Here is a 25,382-nt window from a genome sequence, read left to right as displayed (position 1 = left end):
GACAACTCAATTGACCCGACAGTGGAACCAAACATCTGCAAATAACTAGTCAACTGCCAAGGTCAGTTCAATAATCACCCATCTCAAAGACGACAATATTTCACAATCACAGATGAGGCAAAGCCTTCCTTTGACTTTTTGGATGAACTTCTTTGACTTCCTTCGGCTTTCTGGATGGACTTCTTGTTTCTGATCTGTGTGCATGAGAATTATGATTTATTATCTTCTTGTGTGGTGTGGTAGCTAATAAATACACTCTTTCATAACCCAGGAAAACCTGGTTAAATTTGCTGTAAAACCTTAATGCATTGGGATGGGAAAAGATATCCATGAGGGAAGGGGTCATTTCTAAAGTAACCATGTTGTGACTAATGAAAGGAGGAACTGAATAAAGAAGGCAAGTCAGATCATCACTCCTCACCCAGGTCTTTAGACGTCTGGGCTATTCCATCAGCGACTGTAATGAATTGGGGATCATTGACTGGAATCAAATCCAAACAATTTGGAACTCTGGCAGCAGATGTAATAAAGCAAGGCCCTGATATTTGCCCTGGGATAATTCAGGATTTTAACAAGATACTGTGCTTCAAGCAAACAGAAAGACTGGTTTCCAACACATCATTAAAGGCATAATGTCCCTCCTGCTTAGAAGCTGCAGGGGTGTCTTGGACTCCTCCATCGGCAGAACATAACAACACAATGGCTGGAGGAGGAGCGCCTCATCTTCCGCCTGGGAACCCTCCAACCACAAGGAATATACTCAGATTTCTCCAGTTTCCTCATTTCCCCTCCCCCCACCTTGTCTCAGTCGGTTCCCTCAACTCAGCACCGCCCTCCTAACCTGCAATCTTCTTCCTGACCTCTCCGCCCCCACCCCACTCCAACCTATCACCCTCACCTTGACCTCCTTCCACCTATCACATCTCCATCGCCTCCCCCCCTCCCAAGTCCCTCCTCCCTACCTTTTATCTTAGCCTGCCTGGCACATTCTCCTCATTCCTGATGAAGGGCTCTGGCCCGAAATGTCGAATTTCCTGTTCCTTGGATGCTGCCTAACCTGCTGTGCTTTAACCAGCAACACATTTTCAGCTCTGATCTCCAGCATCTGCAGACCTCACTTTTTATTCCAACACATCATTAAAGGCATAATGTCCCTCTTGCTTATAAGCTGCAGGGGTGTCTATTGGGAGCTAGATTGCATTCTGGTAAGGAAACTAGGCAATAATTAATTCCAATAACAGAAACAGGAGTTGCACAATTCTGTCTGTGATCTGGATCTACAAGGGAGGGAGGCGTTAGTGGTGAATGAGGGGCCAGGAAGTCAAGATGATGAAGGCGATAGGGCTGTGGAGTAGCTAAAGCAAACAACATGGGGAATAGCTCAGATTAAAGGCTGAGTGAGAATAAAGAAGCAATGATTTTGGCAAGGTAAGCGATGAGGTGCTCAAATGAGTAAACATCCAGTGACACAGCTCAGAGTAAGTGGCATGGTAGGTCAAACAGAGAATGTGGAAAATGTAGCTGGATCGGATTGTCTCGGTGAGAGAGACAGAATTGACGGGCCAACTAAGTGTTGGAACGTACGCAGTACAGCACGACAACAGGCCTTTTGGCCCACCATGTCCATGCAGACCATGATGCTATTCTAAGCCAATCCCATCTGCTAGAACATTGTCCACATCCCTCTAATTTTTGCCTGTATAAGACTTTGGTCAGGCCACAGTTGGAGAACTGTGTGCAGTTCTGTTTGCCGCACCACAGGAAAGATGTGGAGACTTCCAAGACGGTGCAAAAGAAGTTTACCAGGATTTCTCCTGGATTGGAGTGTCCTCACTTTAAGAAAAGGTCGGACAAACTTAGATCGCTTTTGCGAGAGCATCGAATGCCGAAGAGTGACCTGCAGCGTAGAAAGCACGCTACCTGGATGCATCGCAGCTTGGTATGGCAACTGCTCAAAACTGCAAGAAATTACAGAGTTGTGAACACAGCCCGCCCATCACACAAGCCTGCCTTCCATCCATTAACTCTGTCCATGATATGCAGGTGAGGTACATTAGTTGGGGGAAATGTAGAGTAATAGGGTAGGGGAATCGGTCTGGGTGCGATACTCTTCGGAGAGTTGGTGTGGACTTGTTGGGCGAATGGCCAGATTCCCACAGTCTAGGGAATCTATTCTATGAAATACTTTAGGCAGTTCCCACTCAAGTGAGGGATCTCACTAATCCATGAGTCAAGTTGCCTCAGTAAAGTAGCCAGCATCATCAAAGACCCCTCCCACACTGGTTCTACTCTCTTCCACTCTCTTCAATCAGGCAGAAAGTACAAAAGTTTGAAAACACATACAACAGCTTCTTCCCCGCTGTTATCAGAATTTTGTATGGAACTCTCATGTATTAAAATTGATCTTTCTCTGCACCTTCTCTGTAGCTGTCACACTATATTCTGAATTCTGTTCTATTGCCCTGATATACTTATGCAAGATGTGATTTGACTGGACAGCACACAAAGTAATACTTTTCACTGTTTCTCAATACATGTGACAATAATAAATCAAAATCAAATCAAAATCAATCATCTTTGTCACTTCCTCAAAGAAATCAAATCAAGTTTGTGAGATATGACCTCCCCTGCATAAAGCCATGCTGATTATCTATAATAAGTCCATTCTTTTCCAAATCCAAGTAAATCCTGTCCCTAAGAATCCTCTCCAAACATTTCCCACCACTGATGTAAGGCTCACTGGCCTATAATCAGCATTTTCATCCGAGGCAGGGAGGCGATACTGATAAAAGATGTGATATTTTCAGGGAGATGTAGAAATGATGGGAGAGAGGTATTTGCAAATTAGAGGTAGCTCGAAGAAATTCACTTAGTGGCCTGGGCAGAGACTCGGTAGCTCATTATCGGAAAATATTCAAGCATTGGACAAGAAGAAGAATAAAAGTTCACAAGAATGTTATCAGGCACAACAAATCATAGATATGAACAATCAAACCATATGGAAATTTCTGTTAGCCTGGACGTGAAATGAGATGGACTAGCGATTTTCAACATTACAAATGCTTGAGAAATAAATAGTGGAGGTTAGTTTCCACTGTGATGTTCAGTCACAAGGGGACACAGATTGACTGATAGTCACAAGGGACAACAGCCATGTGAGGACATAAAGTGAGAAACGGTCACAAGAATCAACTAGTCAGGGAGTAACAGTCATAAAGGGACACAGACCAACTGTGTCATGGTGAGGGGGGGTGGGGCGGGGTGTCGACAGAGGCTCAGTAGCTCAACTCCCTATCCTGTCACCGTCTAAAATTCTGTAATATGGGCAGCAGAGTCTGCCTTGACTCATGGATTAGTGAGATCCCTCACTTGAGTGGGAACTGCCTAAAGTATTTCATAGAATAGATTCCCTAGACTGTGGGAATCTGGCCATTCGCCCAACAAGTCCACACCAACTCTCCGAAGAGTATCGCACCCAGACCGATTCCCTTACCCTATTACTCTACATTTCCCCCGACTAATGTACCTCACCTGCATATCATGTGCAATTCAGCATGGCCAATTCACTCACCTGCACATCTTTGGACTATGGGAGGAAATCCACACAGACACGGGAAGAATGTGCAAACTCCACACAGACAGTCACCTGAGGCTGCAATCGAACTCAGGTCCCTGGCGCTGTGAGGCAGCAGTGCTAACCACTGAGCCACCATGCTGCCCAAATGAGGGAAATGAGGAAATGACAGAGTGGAGAAAGGGGAAGGATTGGGATCTGAGTAGATTGGCTGTCGCTGAAAAGCATGAACTGAAGCCTCCCTCCTGTGCTGACATACTCATCAGTAACTATTTTTTTTGTGGATTATAGAACCAGGCATCGACATGCATTTTCCCAATTTAGAAGGCACACTACTTTCAAAATTCATTGACCGTTCACATTCCCTCCAACTACCACCTCAACTCTTCCAAAGGTTTTAGCAGCTCCACTCTATCCCAGCATTCCTTGGATGAAACACATCCATTGTGCTCCTGTCACAGAACCAAATCCTCGTGAATCAAAGTCATGGAATAGTATCCGTGCTGGTTGTGGCCCACTGTTCCCCTTTCATCCTCCTTTCTTTAAATACCAACAGCCAAGTCTGTGGCATCACGGTTGGCTCTGCTGAACAGCAGTGGAGGAAAAAGACAGGGACAGCTTCAGTGAAAGGGGACTTGATTACAAGGGGAACTGACAGGCAGTTCTGTGGCTGCAAATGAGACTCTCAAATGGTGTGTTGCTGCTCTGGTCAGGGCTGTCTCGGACCAGCTGCAGGGCATTCCAAAGGGGGATGGTGAACAGCCAGCAGTCATGGTACATGTCAGTACCAACGATATGGTGGAGCGCATTAAAAGCCGGGGAGGCCAGTCAAAAGTATAGTGTGCGTCAGAGATTGCTTCAAAAAGAAATTAGGAAGGCAAAGAGGGGCCATGAGCTATCTTGGTGAGATAGGAACAAGGGAAAACCCAAGTATATGTAAGGATATTTAGAGGAAAAGGATTACCAAGAAAGGGAAAGATTGGGAGCTATCAGAGTACAAAGGAGCATCCTATAGGTGGAGCCAGAGATCCCGGGTGAAGCCTTAAGTGAATATTTCTCATCTGTATTTACAAAGGACAAAGACGTTGCAGTGGAGATTTCAGTCAGGATAGTGAGGTTTTAAAGTATATTCAGATTAATAAGGAGGAGATATTCAATGTTTTAGCGGGTATAAATGGAGCTGCTGAGGTTTATCCTAGGCTGCTATCGGAGGTGAGGGAGGCAAAAACCATGACTGCAGATGCTGGAAACCAGAGTCTAGGTTAGAGTGGTGCTGGAAAAGCACAGCAAGTCAGGCAGCATCCGAGGAGCAGGAAAATCGACGTTTCAGGCAAAGGCCCTTCATCAGGAATACAGGCAGAGTGCCTGAAGGGTGGAGCGATAAATGAGAGGAGGGTGGGGGTGGGGGGAAAGTAGCATTGAGTATGATAGGTGAGTGGGGGAGGGGATGAAGGTGATAGGTCAGGGAGGAGAGGGTGGAGTGGATAGGGGGAAAAGGAGACAGGCAGGTAGGACAAGTCCGGACAGGTCATGGGGACAGTGCTGAGCTGGAAGTTTGGAACTGGGGTGAGGTGGGGGAAGGGGAACTGAGGAAACTGTTGAAGTCCACATTGATGCCCTGGGGTTGAAGTGTTCCGAGGCGGAAGATGAGGCGTTCTTCCTCCAGGCGTCTGGTGGTGAGGGAGCGGCAGTGAAGGAGGCCCAGGACCTCCATGTCCTCAACAGAGTGGGAGGGGGAGGTGAAATGTTGGGCCACGGGGCAGTGTGGTTGATTGGTGTGGGTGTCTCGGAGATGTTCCCTAAAGCGCTCTGCTAGGAGGTGCCCAGTCTCCCCAATGTAGAGGAGACCGTATCGGGAGCAACGGATACAATAAATGATATTCGTGGATGTGCAGGTAAAACTTTGATGGATGTGGAAGGCCCCTTTAGGGCCTTGGATGGAGGTGAGGGAGGAGGTGTGGGCGCAGGTTTTGCAATTCCTGCGGTGGCAGGGGAAGGTGTCAAGATGGGAGGGTGGGTTTTTGGGGGGCGTGGACCTGACCAGGTAGTCATGGAGAGAACGGTCTTTGCGGAAGGTGGAAAGGGGTGGGTAGGGAAATATATCCCTGGTGGTGGGGTCCGTTTGGAGGTGGCGGAAATGTCGGCAGATGATTTGGTTTATGCAAAGGTTTGTAGGGTGGAAGGTGAGCACCAGGGGCGTTCTGTCCTTGTTACGGTTGGAGGGGTGGGGTCTGAGGGCGGAGGTGCAGGATGTGAACGAGATGCGTTGGAACCAACGTGGGAAGGGAAATTGCGGTCTCTAAAGAAGGAGGTCATCTGGTGTGTTCTGTGGTGGAACTGGTCCTCCTGGGAGCAGATATGGCGGAGGCGGAGGAATTGGGAATACGGGATGGCATTTTTGCAGGAGGTAGATTGGAAAGAGGTGTAATCCAGGTAGCTGTGGGAGTCGGTGGTTTGTAAAAAATGTCGGTGTCAAGTCGGTCGTCATTAATGGAGATGGAGAGGTCCAGGAAGGGGAGGGAGGTGTCAGAGATGGTCCAGGTAAATTTAAGGTCGGGGTGGAATGTGTTGGTGAAGTTAATGAATTGCTCAACCTCCTCACGGGAGCACAAGGTGGCGCCAATGCAGTCATCAATGTAGCGGAGGAAAAAGTGGGGAGTGGTGCCGGTGTAATTACTGAAGATCGACTGTTCTATGTAGCCAACAAAGAGACAGGCGTAGCTGGGGCCCATACAGGTGCCCATGGCTACCCCTTTGGTCTGGAGGAAGTGGGAGGATTCAAAGGAGAAATTGTTAAGGGTGAGGACCAGTTCGGGAAATTGTTAAGGGTGAGGAGACTGCTTGGGTTCTAGGGGAGATATTTAATACTTTGGTGGTCACAGGTCAAGTTCCAGATGTCTGAAGGATAGCTAATGTGGTTCCTTTGTTCAAGGAGAGTGGCAGGGATAGGCCAGGTGGACCAGTTATTCTGATAGGAGTGGTAAGGAAATTGTTAGCAAAAGTTCTGAGGGACAGGATTAACTAACACTTGGAAAGGTAGGGTTTGATCATGGATTTGTGAGAGGGGGACTGTACCTGACTAATTTAATTGAGTTTTTTGAAAAGGTGACTTAATGTTTGATGAGGATAATGCAGTTAATGTGGTTTCCATGGACTTCAGTGAGGTCCCACATGGAAGGCTGATCCAAAAGGTAAAAAGCCAAAGTAAGTTGGCAAACTATTTCCAAAACTGGCTTAGGCAAAGGATGATGTTGGAGGATTGTTTTTGTGATTGGAATCCTGTGACCAATGGTGTACTGCTGGGATCCTTGCCATTTGTTATGCACAATAATGATTTGGGTGAGAATGGAGGAAATCTAATTAGTAAGTATAATTAGCAGATGATTGGTGGTGTTGGTACTGAGGTTACAGTCTGATATTAATCAACTGGTAAATTGGGGACAGCAATGGCAGATGGAATTTAATTCTGATAAGTAAGAGGTGATGAATTTTGGGAGGTCTAATAAGGGGAGACGATATATAAAATGAATGGTGGGTCCCTAGGGAGTACTGAGGAGCAAAGAGACCATGGTGTACAAGTCCATAGATCCCTGAAGGTGGTCAGTGCAGGTACATTCAACAGGGCGAAGAATATCGGAGCAAGGAAGTCTCGTTACAACTTTATAATACGTTGGCTTGGCCACAGGTAGAATACTGAGTGTAGTTCTGGTCACCACATTATCAGAAAGATGAGTTTGCAATAGAGAGGGTGCAGAGGAGATTCACCAGGATTTTGGCAGAGTTGAGAAGTTTTAGTCATGAATAGAGATTGGACAGGCTGGGTTTGTTTTCCTTAGAGCAGGTGAAGCTGAAAGCAGATCTGATTGAGGTAAACAGAATGAGAAGAGGCATGGACGGAGTAGATCATGAGAATCTTTGCGGAAGTGTCTCAGACAGAGGGAATAAGTTTAAGATTATGAGGTGAATTAGAGGAGACAAGGAAGTAAAACCTTTTCACCTCGTGGATAGTACAAATAAGGAAAATGCTGCCTGAGAGGGTGGTGGAGGTAGGAACTCTTACATTTATGAATCATTTGGATTAGCACTGTAGGCTATGGACCAAGAGCAGATAAATGGGATGAGTATAGTTTGGTGTTTGTTGGTCAGCGTAGACACAGTGGACTGAAGGATCAGTTTTGTTGCTGTTTAACTATGACCCTATCAAACATTTGTGCCTCTTGTCCACAATTAGACTCAGTGATGTTGGAGTCTCCTGGTACCACGCTAACAATCACTTACAATGTTTCATGACCTCAGCTCAACCCCAACGGTCCAATCTTGAACACTTCATCTTTAGTATTTACATCTGAGACCCAGGTGATATTATCCAGAAGCTTAAAGGGATTTTTCACTAAGTCCCATGATGAACCCCCCCATCAATCTTACCTCCTCTGGCAACTCATGGCTTATTTATTAAAGTCTTTCAAACTGCATCTCCAATATTCCTTAACTCAATCATTTTAATGCCGGCAAGACCAAAGTCATTCATTTCCCACACACCCCTATCAATCCTTATTTCACCTCTGTTTCCTTTTCACGATGGGGTACACAACCTTGACGTGTTACTCAACCAATATCTCAGTCATTGTGTCATCAAAACCGCTTCCTTTCAGATCAAAAACATTGACTATCTATAGTCCAGACCTCTACTGCTCTCTAAATCAGAACTTTATGAATTACAGATGAAATTCTGTCTAAGCCTCTCTAATTAGCTAACCTCTCAGATTTTATTAAACTACAAATGTCCTCTCCCATAAACACCATTAATCAGTCACTGCCATCACTAAGCTCCACTGACTTCCTGACAATTGATATTCAGAACTCTCAATGTGCTCTTCCCCCCTCTCACCTCTTGCACCTGCTGTCTGCCTTCTCTTCACAATCGAAACTGTGCTTTCAGGTTCTCCCTATACCCCATCCTTGCCATCCGCAACTCCATATTCCTCCTTTCTTCACTCCTTCCCTTCTCACAAACACCTCCTCCTCTGCTTGTTTATTCAGTTGTCACCTTATACAGCTCTAAGAATTAGAACTTGTTCACCCTACTTGGGCATTTTTCTCCAAGTTTCATTTCATCATTCCCACCTCCAAAATAGCTGACATTCTTGCCATATGAAATAACTCCACAGAGGCCGGTATCCCATCACCACGTTACCCTTTATTTACATGTAGACAGTCCTTGACACGAATCCAGCTCTCTCAGAGTGAACAGAACCTCTGACACTCCTGTTTATGTCTGCCAGCCAGGGCTCCCTGATTGGACCAGATTAACAGCCCCAGTATGGGAACTCACATTCTACAAGGTCCATCCTTGTTACAATCACACCATAAGTCAACATCCTCTTCATCCTTACAGTGTATTATACATACCCTAGTCGGACAGTGAACAGCCTCATGGTTTTATCATTCCAAATCACAGAATCATAGAATCCCTAAAGTGTGGAAACAGGCCATTCAGCCCATTGAGTCCACACCAACCCTCCAAAGAACATCCCATCCAGACTCACTCTTCTACCCTATTCCTGCAACCTTGCATTTCCCATGGCCAGTCCATCTTGTCTGCACATCCATTAATTCTATGGGTAATTTAGCATGGCTAATCCACCTAACCTACACATCTTTGGATTGATATTTGATATTTTAGTAAAAGGCCGAGTGGGGTAAGAATGCATGCAAACCAGCAGTGATATCTCTCATAAACATGTTTAAACAAAGATTGAGAATTACCTGAAAGAAAAGCTAAAAGAAAAAAAATGAAGGAGTGTCTCATGTAAGAAAAACAGAATTTCAAACTGAGTAGGATTTTTATGTTTTTTTCAAAAATCAGCTTAATATTGAGCTTGCGCATCAGATTGTTCAGATCGATGGTATCGTCATACACTGTTTATAAAAGATTTTTATTTTGATTACAATAGTATCTTGGAGATTAATGTTCAATTCTGAAATAATCCTTCAGTGTTACATTTGTGTTAGCAACTGTCTAAAATACATATCACTCTGCACCTTACATTCTTCACTCTGTATCGAATATACATTCGTCTGTACCTAACATTCACCTGTAAACATAAAGCACTCTGTAAATATACATCCCTCTCTACCTAACATACATCTGTACCCAACGAGCAGTATTTCCACTTCATGATAATCTGCACCTTCTGACATAGTGATACAGACATACTGATTGACAAGGGAGATGAAGGGAACAATGTTTAAAATATAAAGGAAAGTGTACCTGAAGATCATTGTGCTCTCCTGCGTCAAATTGCGTCTCCTTTTTAACTGACCTCAACGTTTGCATAAGGTCCATCAAAATCTTTTGACGTTTCTTAACCTCATAGCAGTTCAGATTGTAATGGTTCACTGTGTCATACAAATGTTTACTTAGCAACTCTTTGGAACCCTAGAAGGTCAAAAATACAGTGAGTTAGAAATCCAGAAATTGAGAAATATGGTGGCAAGTTTTATACAGTTATAGGTTAAATAAACCTCAAGAAACCTCAGGCTGTACGGTTGCTCTCTGAGCTGGGAGGTTTGTTCTCAGACATTTCATCACCATACTAGGTAACATCATCAGTCAGCTTCTGATGTAGTGTTGGTGTTCTTTCCTACTTGCTATTTATGTGTCTGGTCAGTTGTGGTGGGTGATAGGTTTGGACCCCATTTACCAACCTCTCAGAAACATAACTGGAAGAGAACAACAACAGACTCCCCTTCCTAGACATCACAGTGCAACGAAAAGCCAACGGCTGCAGACCAATATCTACAGGAAAGCCACACACGCTGACCAGATACTAAACTACAGGAGCAATCATCCTAATACCCACAAATGGACTTGCATCAGGATATTATTTAAATAGGTAGAGGTATATCAGGAATAAAAGAATGATGAGAGGAAGATTAGGGCCAATCAAGGACAGTAGTGGGAAGTAGTGTGTGGAGTCCAAGGAAGTAGGATAAACGCTAAATGAATATTTTTTGTCAGTATTCACACTGGAAAAAGACAATGTTGCCGAGGAGAATATGGAGAAACAGGCTACTAGACTACATGGGATTGAGGTTCACAAAAAGGAGGTGTTAGCAATTCTGAAAAATGTGAAAATAGGTAAGTCCCCTGGGTCAGATGGGACATATCCTCAGATTCCCTGGGAAGCCAGGGAGGAGATTGAAGAGCCTTTGACTTTGATCTTTATGTCATCATTGTCTACAGGAATAATATCAGAAGACTGGAGTATAGTATATGTTTTTAGATTAGACTTTTTTTTAGATTAGACTTACAGTGTGGAAACAGGCCCTTCGGCCCAACAAGTCCACACCGACCCGCCGAAGCGCAACCCACCCATACCCCTACATTTACCCTTACCTAACACTACGGGCAATTTAGCTTGGCCAATTCACCTGACCCGCACATCTTTGGACTGTGGGAGGAAACCGGAGCACCCGGAGGAAACCCACGCAGACACGGGGAGAACGTGCAAACTCCACACAGTCAGTCGCCTGAGTCGGGAATTGAACCCGGGTCTACAGGCGCTGTGAGGCAGCAGTGCTAACCACTGTGCCACCGTGCCGCCCTGAAATGTTGTTTCCTTGTTCAAGAAGGGGAGTAGAGACAACCCTGGAAATTCCTTTGGTTGTGGGTAAAGTGTTGGAAAGGGTTATAAGAGATAGGATTTCTAATCATCTAGAAATGAATAACTTGATTAAGAATAGTTAACACGGTTTTGTGAAGGGTAGGTCATGCCTCAAAAACCTTATTGAGTTCTTTGAGATCGCGACCAAACAGGGTAAAGCGGTTAATGCAGTGCATAAGGCGTTTGATAATGTTTCCCACGGTAGGCCATTGCACAAAGTATGGCGACATGGAACTGAGGATGATTTAGTGGTTTGGATCAGAAATTGGCTAGCTGAAAGAAGACAGAGGGTGTTGGTTGATGGGGAAATGTTCATCCTGGTGTTCAGTTACATGTGGGGTACCACGAGGATATGTTTTGGGGTCACTGCTGTTTGTAATTTTTATAAATCACCTAGATGAGGGCATTGAAGGATGGGTTAGTAAATTTGTGGATGACACTAAGGTCGGTGGAGTTGTGTATATTGCTGAAGAATGTTGCAGATTACAGAGGGACATAGATAACCTGTAGAGCTGGGCTGAGAGATGGCAAATGGAGTTTAATGCAGAAAAGTGTGAGGTGATTCACTTTGGAAGGAGCAACAGGGATAAAGAGTACTGGGCTAATGGTAATATTCTTGATAAGGTAGACGAGCAGAGAGATCTCTGTGTCCAGGTACATAGTTCCCTGAAAGTAGCCACCCAGGTTGATAGAGTTATAACGCGGCGTGAGCTTTTCTTGTAGTGTGATTGGGTTTTGAATCTTTGAGGTCATGCTGCAGCTGTACAAAATTCTGGTGCGGCTGCACTTGGAGTATTACGTACTGTTCTGGTCACTGCATTATAAGAAGGATGTGGAAGCATGGAAAGGGTACAAAGGAGATTTACCAGGATGCTGTCTGGTATGGAGGGAAGATCTTATGAGGAAAGGCTGAGGGACTTGAGGCTATTTTCGTTAGAGAGAAGGTTGAGGGATGACTTAATTGAGACATATAAGATAATCAGAGGATTAGGGAGGGTGGTTAGTGAGAACCTTTTTCCTCGGATGGTGATGGCTAGCACGATGGGATATAGCTTTAAATTGAGGGGTGATAGATAGGACAGATGCCAGAGGTAGTTTCATTACTCAGTTAGGGGCGTGGAATGCCCTGCCTGCAACAGTAGTAGACTCACCAACTTTAAAGGCAATTAAATGTTCATTGGATACACATATGGACAAGAATGGAATAGTGTAGGTTAGATGGGCTTCAGATTGGTTCCACAGGTTGGCGCAATATCGAGAGCCGAAGGGTCTGTAATGCACTGTAATGTTCTATGTTCTAAATGAGCCACAACACACTGCAGCACCCAAGAACTACAAGAAACCAAAGAAAAACACCTACACGATGTATTCAGAAACAACGGTAACCCGATAAGCACAGTGCGCCAATTCCTGCACAACAAACTGAAACACGAAGACACAACACACCCAGAGACTCTAGCTACTCTGCCAGACATCAAAGAGATCTCCAAGATGATGACCAGACTACTCCGGCCCCTCGGCATCATGGTAGGCCACAAACTTACCATCACACTGAAACAGCTCCTGATGAACTTAAAGGATCCTGTGTCAACAACCAGCAGAACAAACGTCCCACACAAAGTACTCTGCAAGGGCTGCAGCAAACATTACATTGGACAGACAGGCAGGAAACTAGCCATCAGGATACATGAGCACCAACTAGACACCAAAAGGAGGTGTAAGAGTCAAAGTTTTTTCACACAGAGGGTGTTAATTGCCTGGAATGCTGTGCCACAGGAGGTGGTAGAGGTGGTATACAATAACAATGTTTAAGAGATATATTGACAGATTTGTGAATAGGTACGGAATGGAGGGATATGAACAGTGTAGAGATAAAAGGTTGTTAGTTTAGAAAGGCATCATGTGTCGGCGTAGTTTTAGTAAGCCAAAGACCCTATTCCTGTGCTGTACTGTTCTTTGTTAAGTCGTGGCACTCTGTATTACAGAAACATCATTACATACCATGCCCTATTTTCTATGTGACTTGACTACAAAGATTGGTACACCATTTCAAGAATCTTGTGACTTATGCAGCTTATCAGTTTATTCCAATTGCAAACCCAAAAGTCATCTGTCCTTTGTGTTTTACTGATAAATTTAAGTGATAAGCTGTTCTGAATTTTGTTCAAATTGTTAATGTTTTTATGCAATTATCAGTGTAACCGTGTCAATGATACTGAGTGCTGTGTGTTTTATGTGCCACACACTGTCAAAGCAAAACAAACCCAAAGGTGAATGGGTAGTCTTACCTGGCACATTGAGACAAGTTCCTCAGTCAATCAGTGACAGGAGAATTACATACACCCTCAAAGAGCAAACTATTTCAAAGCTATGTCAGGGGCATAGGAACTGGATCCATCACTACTGCATAATTCTATGAGAGTACAGACTGAAATGGGGAATATTGAATCTTATTCTCAGTAGTCTCTTTGTCAAATTCTTACTTTGGGAGTAGAGTCTTTGATTTGTCATCAAATCCACTGGTATGTCAATTGTGCAGCACAAACATGGACTGAAATAAGAACTATTTGAAGCCTATACAAAGATTTTAGATTAGATTTTTTAGATTTTTAGATTACTTACAGTGTGGAAACAGGCCCTTCAGCCCAACAAGTCCACACCGACCCGCCGAAGCGCAACCCACCCATACCCCTACATTTACCCCTTACCTAACACTACGGGCAATTTAGCATGGCCAATTCACCTGAATTGTGGTCAGGTGAATTCACCTGACCCGCACATCTTTGGACTGTGGGAGGAAACCGGAGCACCCGGAGGAAACCCACGCAGACACGGGGAGAACGTGCAAACTCCACACAGTCAGTCGCCTGAGTTGGGAATTGAACCCAGGTCTCAGGCGCTGTGAGGCAGCAGTGCTAACCACTGTGCCACCGTGTCGCCCTGCACCAAGATTGTGCACCAAGTATGAATGATGTGTTTGCCCATGCTCTATTGGGAATCTACTGGGAGTGAGATTGGCGCTGATGCGTGGAATTAAATGGTCTGATTGTAATACCTCAATGGTCGCTTTTGCTAAGCAGAGTCTCAATTCCTTTCGATCCTCACATTCTCGACTAATGATGTTTTCGACCACCTGCAGGAAAAGCAGATAGAGTGAGGGAAGGATCAAATGCTTAAAACTATCTCAATCTTATTCAAAATGTACCAGACCTTGAAACTCCCTGTTAAGTAAAAGTGAGGAGATCTATAGATCCTAATGAACATTTCTCAGTCTCCCAAGCCACAGCACTGGAATATCGTCATTGTTCTGCACTAACCCACATTGTTTCCATCTTCAACTGCACACTGTAACAATGAGGGCTAAACTCACCAGCCAATGGCATTGTCCATTATTCCAACAGAATGGTCAGACTGAGCAGGAACCTCTCACTGACAGTAGCTGAATAACTCCAATAGGTGGAAGATTGACAAGTATGAGAAGACAAGCAGTGCAGAAAAGAAAATCCAATGTGGGGATGTTCCTGACTCACTGTACTGAAGCACCGGACAATTGGAGATGAGATTACACTAGGGCAGCACGGTGGCTCAGTGGTTAACACTGCTACCTCACAGCACCAGGGACCTGGCTTTGACTCCAGTCTCCTTGTGTCTGTGTGGGTTGCCTCTGGATGCTCCAGTTTCCTCCAACAATCCAAAGGTTAGCTGAATTGGCCAAGGGATCTGTAGGTTAGGTGCATTACTTAGGAGTAAATGTACAGTACTACGGTGGTGGAACAGGTCTGAGTGGGTTACTCTTCGGAGGGTCAGTGTGGACTTATTGGGCTGAAGGGCCTATTTCCACACTGTGGGGATCTATTCTATGATTATCCATAACAAAGGACACAGAACGTATTGTGCCTCCCATATGGTGTTTAGTTGACAGTGCTAGTCACTGCGATTGGCTGCAGTGGTTAGTGACAGCAGGATTACTGCTCTTGCCTGTAACATGTTGAGAGAGATGGTCAGAAGGACACAATGGGTAAGGGAATGGCTCTCTGCTAGCCGTGGAGAAAGTGAGGACTGCAGATGCTGGAGACCAGAGTTGAAAAATGTGGTGCTGGAAAAACACAGCAGGTCAGGCAGCATCCGAGGAGCAGGAGAATCGATGTTTCGGGCAGGAATATCTTCTTGAAGAAGGGCTTATGCCCGAAACGTCGATTCTCCTGCTCCTCGGATGCTGCCTGGCCGGCTGTGTTTTTCCAGCACCACATTTTTCATCTCTGATGGCCGTACCATGGTGAGTGAGCAATCTTTCATTGGCCTATCAATCACATTTATGCATGTTAGGTTCAACATGACCTTTTCTTATTCCAGAAATATACTTCATTGATAAATTTTACGGCTACTTATGTGACATTTCACTCACCCGATCAGCTTTCTGAAATTTAATGCTCTCCTGCATGACGTCCTTGCGCATTTGCCCAAGTTTCTCTGCATTTTGCGCAATCTCTTTTTCTGCTGTTTGGTAATAAGCATTCTTGTATTTCTCTGAAAGTGAATTCAAAAGCATCAATGGATCATCTCATTGACTGTGGAGAAATCTAGAATGTTCTGCTCCACAATATTCTGAAGCAGACAGATCAATTTTAATTCAACCATTGCAATGGCAATTCAGAGAATTTGGTTTGTTTACGAGGCACTGATTACTCGGTGAATTACTGGAGAAATAACATGGAAGCACAAAACTATAAAGGGCTTAGTAAGTAACAAATTGAACGTTGACTGGTTTTGAGAGGCATATTCTATGTACAGAGGACAGGGACCAGTTGGTGTAGAGGAAAGTGGCTAGGGTTTCTGGGCACGTTTTGTCTGCTTGTTTGGGTTTGTTGTGGAGAAATTGATGGACTGTGTTTATTGGATGCCATTCTTTTTGAATACCTACATCAAAGACATCTCGGAAATGACTGCCAGACTACTCACACCTCTTGGCATCATGGTAGCCCACAAGCCCACCAACCCACTAAAACAGCAACTAATGAACTTAAAAGACCCTATAAAGAAAACAAGCAAAACAAGTGTCATTTACAAAATACCTTCAAAGTTTGTGAGAAGATTTGTAGCTCGGGTGCTCGTTGTTGTGGTTCTGTTTGCCGAGCTGGGCATTTGTGTTGCAGATGTTTCGTCCCCTGTCTAGGTGACATCCTCAGTGCTTGGGAGCCTCCTGTGAAGCGCTTCTGTGATGTTTCTGAATCACTATAAATGCCGGAGGAAACATCACAGAAGCGCTTCACAGGAAGCTCCCAAGCACTGAGGATGTCACCTAGACAGGGGACGAAATATCTGCAACACAAATTCCCAGCTCCGGTGAACAGAATTACAAAATACCTTGCAAGGACTGTAACAAACACTACATTGGACAAACAGGCAGAAAACTAGCCACCAGGATACATGAGCATCAACTAGCCACAAAAAGACATGACCCACTCTCACTAATATCCTAACATACGAGATGAGGGAGGACATCACTTTGACTGGGAGAACACATCCATCCTAGGACAAGCCAAACAGAGACACGCACGAGAATTCCTAAAAGCATGGCATTCCAACCGGAACTGCAACTCAACAAACACATTTGGATTCCATCTACCACCCTCTGAGAAAAAGAACCGGAAGTGACACCACCAACACAGGAAATGACATCACCACAGGAAATGGCACCACCAACCCAAGAAAACTAAACACATAAATAGAAAGCAGGACATAAGACCAGTTCTTCACCAGAGCCTCATTGATGATGTTGCCTAGTATGGTGATGAAATGGCTGCAAACATTGTACTCGTTTAAGTGCCTCGTAGGTTTATAAACAAATAAACTGCTTGATTGATTGGCTCCAATGGTAGATTCAAGCACAGTGATGTTAACCTTCAATCAGTCAACGTTATTTTGACTCTTGCTCCCTTTATGTTGAGAGTGTGGGGTTGTAGATGGTGTCTTCAAGTAAGTTTCATTTCACGGTATGGGAATGTCAGACAGCATCTGGTCAAACAAGTTGAGGAGCTGCTGTTAGCATCTGGGCAGGCAGCGTGCCTGATGCTCATACTAGGACTGTATTTCTGCCAAGAATGAAAAACCTCCGAGTGTTGTATCCTAACCCTGGTGGTTACTAAGATGTGAGCTGTATCAGAGTCAGCACTATGGCATCTGTTTGTGTTGAGAGTGTAGTTCAGGGAGACATGTCTGGTGATGGTCAGATCTAGCTGGTTCCAATGTCTTGAATTTCAATATCCCCAGAACACCTTGTTGCAGCTTCCAAAAGAAGGTGCTGGTTTCACAAAGCTCATGGTAGCAGCAAAGCTCAAATTGCCTCCGTTTTCACTGATCTTTCCAAAGTCATGATGTCAGAAGCAGGAGGGTCAGACTCCATGTTCCTCTCTCATTCCTGCACTGAAATCCCCTTATAGTTAAGGCTGCTTACTAATTTAGGAATTCTGCTGTTAGCAGTGTCAAACTGCTCTGGCACCGACATTTCTTTCTACATTACACCTTTTGCAATGGGGAAACGGTTATGGTCACTATCTACTTTATGCCCCACAGCAACACCCTGACTATACAGAGTCTGACTTTTTTCAGTTCTCTAAGATTGATGTATATCAGTCGCTGTGCCAATCAAGGTCCAGCTTCTCACACTGCATGATTGATGTTCCCTTTCTAAGGTTGAGAATGCCTGTTGACACCCTGAAAAGATTCTCAGTATACATGTGCAAAACACAATTGTGGAGAACCCCCGTTGATACTGACAATGACATCATTTCATCTACTTGCTCGTATTTATTGGGCTTATTTCTGGGGCAGGGCAATGCAGACCTTTCTGCATGTGTAATGTAAACCCTTCAGGGGTGTCAGAAAGTCCACCCTTCTGAGTGTGTGTCCTTGCATCCCAGTCCTGATGAGTGTAAGACTGAAAGCTTCAACTTTGTGAGTTATTTTTAAAGTAAAAGACTTTTGTTCTACCAGGCAGTTAAAGACCACTGAGTTGGTGAGTGTGCATACGGTCAGGAAACTGTGTGCAGAAATCCTCGGATTTTATGAGGAGGTGGTCACTGGAAATCCTGTCAATGGCATGCATTTAAAAACTGGACCCATAGCATAAAGAAGACTTTATCAGCTGTGACGCATGAATGAGTTCACCATTAAAGGTAATATGGCACAACAGCAACTAGAACCTGACTCAGGCAATGGATCCCCACCGTTCCCACTATTCTCCACATCACCCATACAGAGAAGCCAGATTATCATCTAAATATGGAGACAGGAATTGTGTGCAAAATATTATACTGCGATTCCTTGTTCAGTGTCAGTCTTCCCAACTCCACACCATTTTCACCTGGTGTTTTTTGGTTCTGGAAGGCTATTGGTATAAAACATATGCAAACGTTTTCCAGACCTTCGGAATTCCTACAGTGAGGACCAGTGGAGAAACTACTTCCTCTCAGCCCTTAAAAAGGGAACCGGGAAGAGGTTGTGGTCACTTGGGAAGCCTCTTTAGGAGCTAGAAACATTCTGTAACATAGGCATAAAATGTCAGTGCTAGACACGGAGTGGTAATGTGTGTGTTTTACTGCAGTGATTCAGATTGGGATTACCCTGAAAAGGCATCCCCAATGACCAGCATTATATAGTGTCATGCATGATAATACTTTACATTTGTTGGAGCTGCGATAATTCACTTTTAAAAAAAGTTTTGAAAAGTCATTCCAGCCTCTGATATGGGATTTATATCAACAGACAGCTGTTTAAAAAAATCCTGCCTCTGAAAGTGGAAAATGGTTCTCTGTTTGCTTCATTAATTTGCAGGCACACGAGTTTGAATTGGAAATGTACACCATTCCGTGTATCAGTTTCAAGCAACACAGCCGTACGTTTTTATGACATCTGTAGTCATTACGAATGCTCAGCTCGGTTTCCAAGTTACTATTAGGTTCAGTTCAGCAGGTCAGTCCCTGATTACTCATGTAATGTGTTTACTGTTTGGGTGAAGAGAGCTAGTGTGCTTTTTTGCCTTTGTGCTAGTTTGTTTCTCTTCTCAACCTGGACAACATAAAGACAGCTAATATGCAAGTTTCTCCCTGTCAATATACAGCTCTCCATCAGCTGTGCTCCCTAATGATAATGAGGCACAAAAACTGTTCCTCCTTAATAACTCCATTATGTTCAGGGAGCTGAAGGCAAAGGGAGTAAAGCTTGACTAAAGGTATGGAATGGATCCCAAAGGTGACAAAAGTCTAAATATATCACTTTTCCAACACCGTCTGCAGCCTGTTCAGCACCAAACACAGTGGTGTGCACTTCTTTGGATTCAACGGAGGAGGTTGAGAGGGCACTCCAATGTTTGCATAGCCGAAAGGACTGGGCATCGCAGGTTTACTGCACAGCAGGAAAACTCATGAGTCAGCAGGTATGACTTGGCATTGAGAACAGCCTATCTCCAGTGACAGACAGGACCATCAGCTCCTACTGGTCAGCTAGCACCCATCTTGTGTCAGATAGCCACTGATGAATGGCCAGTGACTTCAATGCTTGCTTGAACTGAGAGCCACGGCCCAACAAGAGTAAGGAATACACCAAACAAAGAGAAAGATGCTGATTAGATTGGAATATCTGGGTCTGTTTCCATGCTGTACATCTCTATGACTTACCGGTGGAGGTGGGTATGATCAACATTGAAGTTGAGGAGCAGGACTCTGTCAGAGTTTCTTCCCAACAACAGCCCAGGGTTATCAAAATCAGATAGAGCATAAACATTCCACAAGCATCTAGCAGGGAGAGAGTTCATAGAAAATGTGGAGATTTCGCTGTAAGGAGCTTGTTATTTACAGTTGTAGAAACCCGCCCACAAATGTTTCAAAACATGTTCCTTTCATCCGTGTCTTGACTGAAGCAGTTAGCTTCATGGGGACCTCTGCTTCAACATGTTGTATCTATCCCCTTCAACCCTGCTTCGCAGAGGCAACAGGCCAGTTTACAAGCAGTTGGCACTGCTTTCAGCAGAATCCCTGAATTAGTAAGCAGCCTTAAATACAGGAGGTTTCAATGCATGAACAAGACAGGAACAGGGGACCTGACCCTATTGCCTGTGATACCAGGGTCTTGCAAAGATAAGTGAAAAGTGACACAATTTGAGCTCTGCTGCTACCATGAGTTTGGCAGAAACACAGTCTTCATATCAGCATCAGGCACAATGCCAGTCCAGACAGTTAAAGTCATCGAGATCTACAGCACTGAAACAGACCCTTCAGTCTAACTTGTCTGTGCCAGATATTCAGAATAAATCTAGTCCTATTTGCCAGCACGCAGCTCATAACCCTTCTTAATCATATACCATCCAGATGCCTTTTAAATGTTGTAATTGTATTAGCCTCCACCACTTCCTCTGGCAGCCTATACATGCAGCACCCTCTATGTGAAAAAGTTGCCCCTTAGGTCTCTTTTTGCCTCTCACCCTAAACCTCTAGTTTTGGACTCCCCCTACCCGGAGCAAAGACCTTCCCTATTTACTCTATGGGGCCTCTCATGATTTTATAAACCTTTACAACCCTTGAACAGATAATCTCTAGCAGTCCAATGCAGAAGTGAAATGAAAGTTACTTGAAGACACCACCTACTGCTTCACTTTCTCAACAGGTAGGAAGCAAGAGTCAAAGCACTCGGACTGATTGAAGGTTAGCTTGGAATCTGCCATTGGAGGTTAACAATCAAGCAATTTCTTATTTGTTCACAAACCTAATAGGCACTGAAAGGAGTACAATTTTTTAAGACTGTAAAGTATTTTTATTTTGTGTAAAAAGAACAGGGTCCCATATTTTAATATATGTAACTTCTAGTCTGAGTGAGTAAGTCACACTGTGAACCTGATTTCTTAAGTAGATATCTGGGATAAACCTTAGCATGAGAGGGTGTGAGAGTGTGTCAGGGGGGAGGGGGAGGGGAGTGTAGGTAGAGTGAAAGGAAAGAATGCATTTAGATTAGATTAGATTACTTACAGTGTGGAAACAGGCCCTTCGGCCCAACAAGTCCACACCGACCCTCCGAAGAGCAACCCACCCAGACCCATTCCCCTACATTTACCCCTTCACCTAACACTACGGACAATGTAACATAGACTTTCACCTAACCTGCACATTTTTGGACTGTGGGAGGAAACCGGAGCACTCGGAGGAAACCCACACAGAAACGGGGAGCTATTTATTTGGAACTAAAGAAATTCTAGAGGCCACTGTTGGTTGGGATGAAGCGACTCTTGGATAGGCACATGGAAGTTAGTACAGTGAAGGGTATGTAGGTTGGTCTGATCTCAGAGTCAGATAAAAGGCCAGCACAATGAGGGCTGAAGGGCCTGTGCTGTACTGTTTCATGTTCTATATAAAGACTTGCAGGAAAATCATGGTAAGTAGACAAATCCATAGCCTTATCTTAAGGACTAGGAAAGTAATGGTGTAAAGAGCAGGGAAGGGGACAGGTTTCTGATGTATATTCAGGAGAGTTTTCTTGGCTAGTACATGTGTCACCCCATTTTGAAAGACCTGATCTAGTCTGGGGAATGAGGGAGTCCTCAATTGGATCAAATGTCATTTGGGGGTACATTTAGGAAACAGTGATCACAGCACTAAAATCTAAAGATTAGCTTTCGAGGAGAACATGGGACAAGCTGGAGGAAAAATATTTAATCTGTGATGAGCTTATTTCAGAGGCTGTCAAATGAATCTGTCACAAGTGAAATTAAAGATTGGCAGATAAACTGTAATGATAATGAACTTAAGAAATTAGATTCCCTACAGCATGGAAACAGGCCCTTCGGCCCACCAAGTCCACACTGACGCTCCGAAGAATAACCCACCCTGACCCATTTCCCTCTGACTAAAGCACCTAACACTGTGGGCAATTTAGAATGGCCAATTCACCTGATTTGCACATCTTTGGACTGTGGGAGGAAGCCCACGCAGACACGGGGAGAATGTGCAAACTCTACGCAGACAGTCACTCAAGGCTGGAATCGAAACTGGGACCCTGGTGCTGTGAGGCAGTAGTGCTAACCACTGAGCCACTGTGCCGGTGTAATAAGTTGTAGGAGCCCCTTGGCTGCTGAAACACAGATAAATTGCTAACTTGTCCAAACGGTAAGGGATTCTGGGTACATTGGCCAAGTAAAACTCTGAAATCACAAAACCCGCACACCAGACACAGTGCAAACACAGCAGCCAGATGTTAATTATATTAGCACAATGTAAAAGACAACAGTTATCCTGGTCAGACATATTCCCAATAACTGATCCACAAAACATCCACTTTGGAAAGTTGAACTTGAATGCAGAATATATAAGTCGAGGCAGGATTCTTGGAAGTGTGGAAGAACAGAGGGATCTTGGGATCCATGTCCATAAATCCCTCAAAGTTGCCATCTAAGATGATAGGGTTAAGAAAGCATTTGGTGAGTTAAGGGGGGGATTGAGTTTAAGAGCCATGAGGTTATGCTGCAGCTCCACAGAGCCCTGGCTAGACCACACTTGGAATATTGTGTTCAGTTCTGGTCGCCTCATTTTGGGAAGAACGTGGAAGCTTTAGAGAGGGTGCAGAGGAGATTTACCAGAATGCTGCCTGGATTGGAGGGTGTGTTTTATGAAGCAAGGTTGAGGGAGCTAGGGCTTTTCTCATTGAAGAGAAAGTGAGGACTGCAGATGCTGGGGATCAGAGCTGAAAATGTGTTGCTGGAAAAGCGCAACAGGTCAGGCAGCATCCAAGGAGCAGGAGAATCGACGTTTCGGGCACAAGCCTGTGCCCGAAACGTCGATTCTCCTGTTCCTTGGATGCTGCCTGACCTGCCGCACTTTTCCAGCAACACATTTTCTCATTGAAGCAAACTTGATAGAGATGTCCAAGACGATAAGAGGCATGGCGCATGGATAGAGTGAATAGCCAGAGACTTTTTCACCAGGGCAGAAATGGTGAAAAGAAGGGTGTATAATTTTAAGATAATTGGAGGAAGGTTTAGGGGAGATGTCAGAGGTAGGTTCTTCATGCAGAGAGTAGTGGGTGTGTGGAATGTACTGCCAGCAATGATAGTAGAGTCAGAGACATTAGCGACATTCTTGGATAGGCACATGGATGATAGTAAAATGTAAAGGACGTAGGTTCGTCTGATCTTAGAGTAGGATAAGAGGTCGGCACAACATCAAGGGCTGAAGGGCCTCTACTATGCTGTACTGCTCTATGGAAACGTTGGATGTGTCAGAAAGGCACCAGGTCCTGCTATACAAAGAGACAAACAGTACCATGGTATCCAAGTGACTGACACAGTTTCGAACTATTAAGTGTATCGCCCTGATTGGCTAGAACTATAGAAGGTTCCAGGAAATCATCCAAAAGGTACAGAAAACAGGGGTCACCTGCAGACCTTCTGCTTGAATCATCCAAAACCTCCCGAGCAGACCAGGTGACCATCCAGGGACAGAGATAGAGAGAGAGAGAGAGAGAGAAAAAGAGAAAAAGAGAGACACGATGTAAATCTACAAGAGATTCAAGAAGTATTGTAATCTTAAAGGGCCAAATAGGATTAGAGATAGCATGTTTAGTATCAAAGGTTATTGTAACTCTGTTCCTCATAAAGTTGGGACTGTTTTGCATTGTTATGGTTTGTGTTCGTATTGATTTGACCGCTTTGGTATTATGGGACACTTGGGAAAGTTTAAGGTGAGACTAAATAACAAAGTCTACAAATGCTAATACTAAAACCAGCTTCCAGGCAAGGTTCCTGGAGTTATGATTCCAGACAGAATATTCCTATTTGTCAAGCTTCGAGGTAAGCAGGAATGAACAGACTCCCCTTCTTTCTCACCCGAGTCCCTGGGTTGGTCGCAACAAGGTTAGTTTAAAAAGTATCCCCTTCTTTGTCAGTACTTTCACCCATACCCAAATTAGTTTTTCTTAAAAGAGAGACAATTTAAGGTTTGTGTAAAGATTTGTAGCTGGGGTGCTGGTTGCCATAGTGGTGAGTATGGCAAGTTGATTTGCAGACGTTTTGACCCCCGTCTGGGTGACATCTTCTGTGCTTTGGAGCCTCCTATGAAGCGCTGTTGTATCCTGTCTTCTGGAATTTATTTGGTTCCGTTCCTGCTGCTTCCCGTTGTCGGTTCCGGTTGTTCGTTGTAGTGGCCGGTATACCGTATTGGGTCCAGGTCTATGTGCTTGTTGATGGAGTCCATGGATGAATGCTATGCTCCTAGGAATTCTCTGGCTGTCTTCTGTTTGCCTTGTCCAATGATCATCGTATTGAACTTGTGGTCCTTGTCATCTGTGTGTATGGCTACTCGGGAGAGCTGGTTGTGGCGTTTACTGACTCGTTGGTGTTTATGGATGTTGTCTGCCTGTTTGTCCTACATGGTGTTTCGTGCAGTCTTTACATGGAATCTTGGAATTTACATTTGTCTTGCTTGCAACGCTAGCTTCCATTTAAAAAAATCTCAGAATTGACAGCCAGACTTCTGTGACCACAGGGATTCATGAAAACCCATAAACCAACAGCTATGCTCAGACAACAACTCCCCAGGACAAAAGACCCTCTACCCATCATATTCAAGCCAAATGTCATTTACAAGATTCCATGCAAAGAGTACACAGAACACCATATAGGACAAATTCAACTGGGGTGACACAACGATTATAGCACAATCCAAACAGAGGAGAGCCAGAGAATTTCTAGCAGCATGATATTCATCCACAGACTCCGTCAACAAGCACATAGACCTAGACCCAATATACCAGCCATTACAACAAACAACTGGAACTGGCAGAAGCAAGAATGGAACCAAATCAATTCCAGAGGACACAGTGCAGCAGTGTTTCACAGGAGGCTCCAAAGCACTGAAGATGACACTTAGACAGGGGATGGAAAGTCTGCAAACCAATTTCCCAGCTCGGTGAACATAACCACAACTATGAGAGACAATTTAAACAGCACATTGCTGGAGAAACTCAGCAAGTCAAGCAGCAACTGTGGAGACACAATCAAGTCAATGTTTCACGTCCAGTGACTCTTCTTCAGAACACAATTTAACCAGGCTTTCTTGAGTTAACAAAAGAACAAGTTTATTTGTTACCAAATGCGAGAA

At 44.3% G+C, this 25,382-nt stretch overlaps 1 protein-coding gene across 1 annotated transcript in view; it reads right to left on the bottom strand.

The window, feature by feature from the left end:
• LOC132825629 (coiled-coil domain-containing protein 183-like) overlaps positions 1 to 15,790 on the bottom strand; it is a 100,332-nt gene extending 84,542 nt beyond the window's left edge. The window contains exons 1-3 of the mRNA XM_060840995.1: positions 15,647 to 15,790; positions 14,297 to 14,374; positions 9,846 to 10,013 (exon numbers count right to left, since the gene is read on the bottom strand). Coding sequence (XP_060696978.1) covers positions 9,846 to 10,013; positions 14,297 to 14,374; positions 15,647 to 15,790 — 390 coding nt within the window. The remainder of the gene's footprint in view (positions 1 to 9,845; positions 10,014 to 14,296; positions 14,375 to 15,646) is intronic.
• Between the last annotated feature and the right edge of the window lie 9,592 nt (positions 15,791 to 25,382).

Source organism: Hemiscyllium ocellatum, chromosome 21 (genome assembly GCF_020745735.1).
Source record: "Hemiscyllium ocellatum isolate sHemOce1 chromosome 21, sHemOce1.pat.X.cur, whole genome shotgun sequence".
Classification (NCBI taxonomy): domain Eukaryota; kingdom Metazoa; phylum Chordata; class Chondrichthyes; order Orectolobiformes; family Hemiscylliidae; genus Hemiscyllium; species Hemiscyllium ocellatum.
Note: the sequence above shows the minus strand (reverse complement) of the source record. Positions and strands in the feature narration are given on the sequence as shown.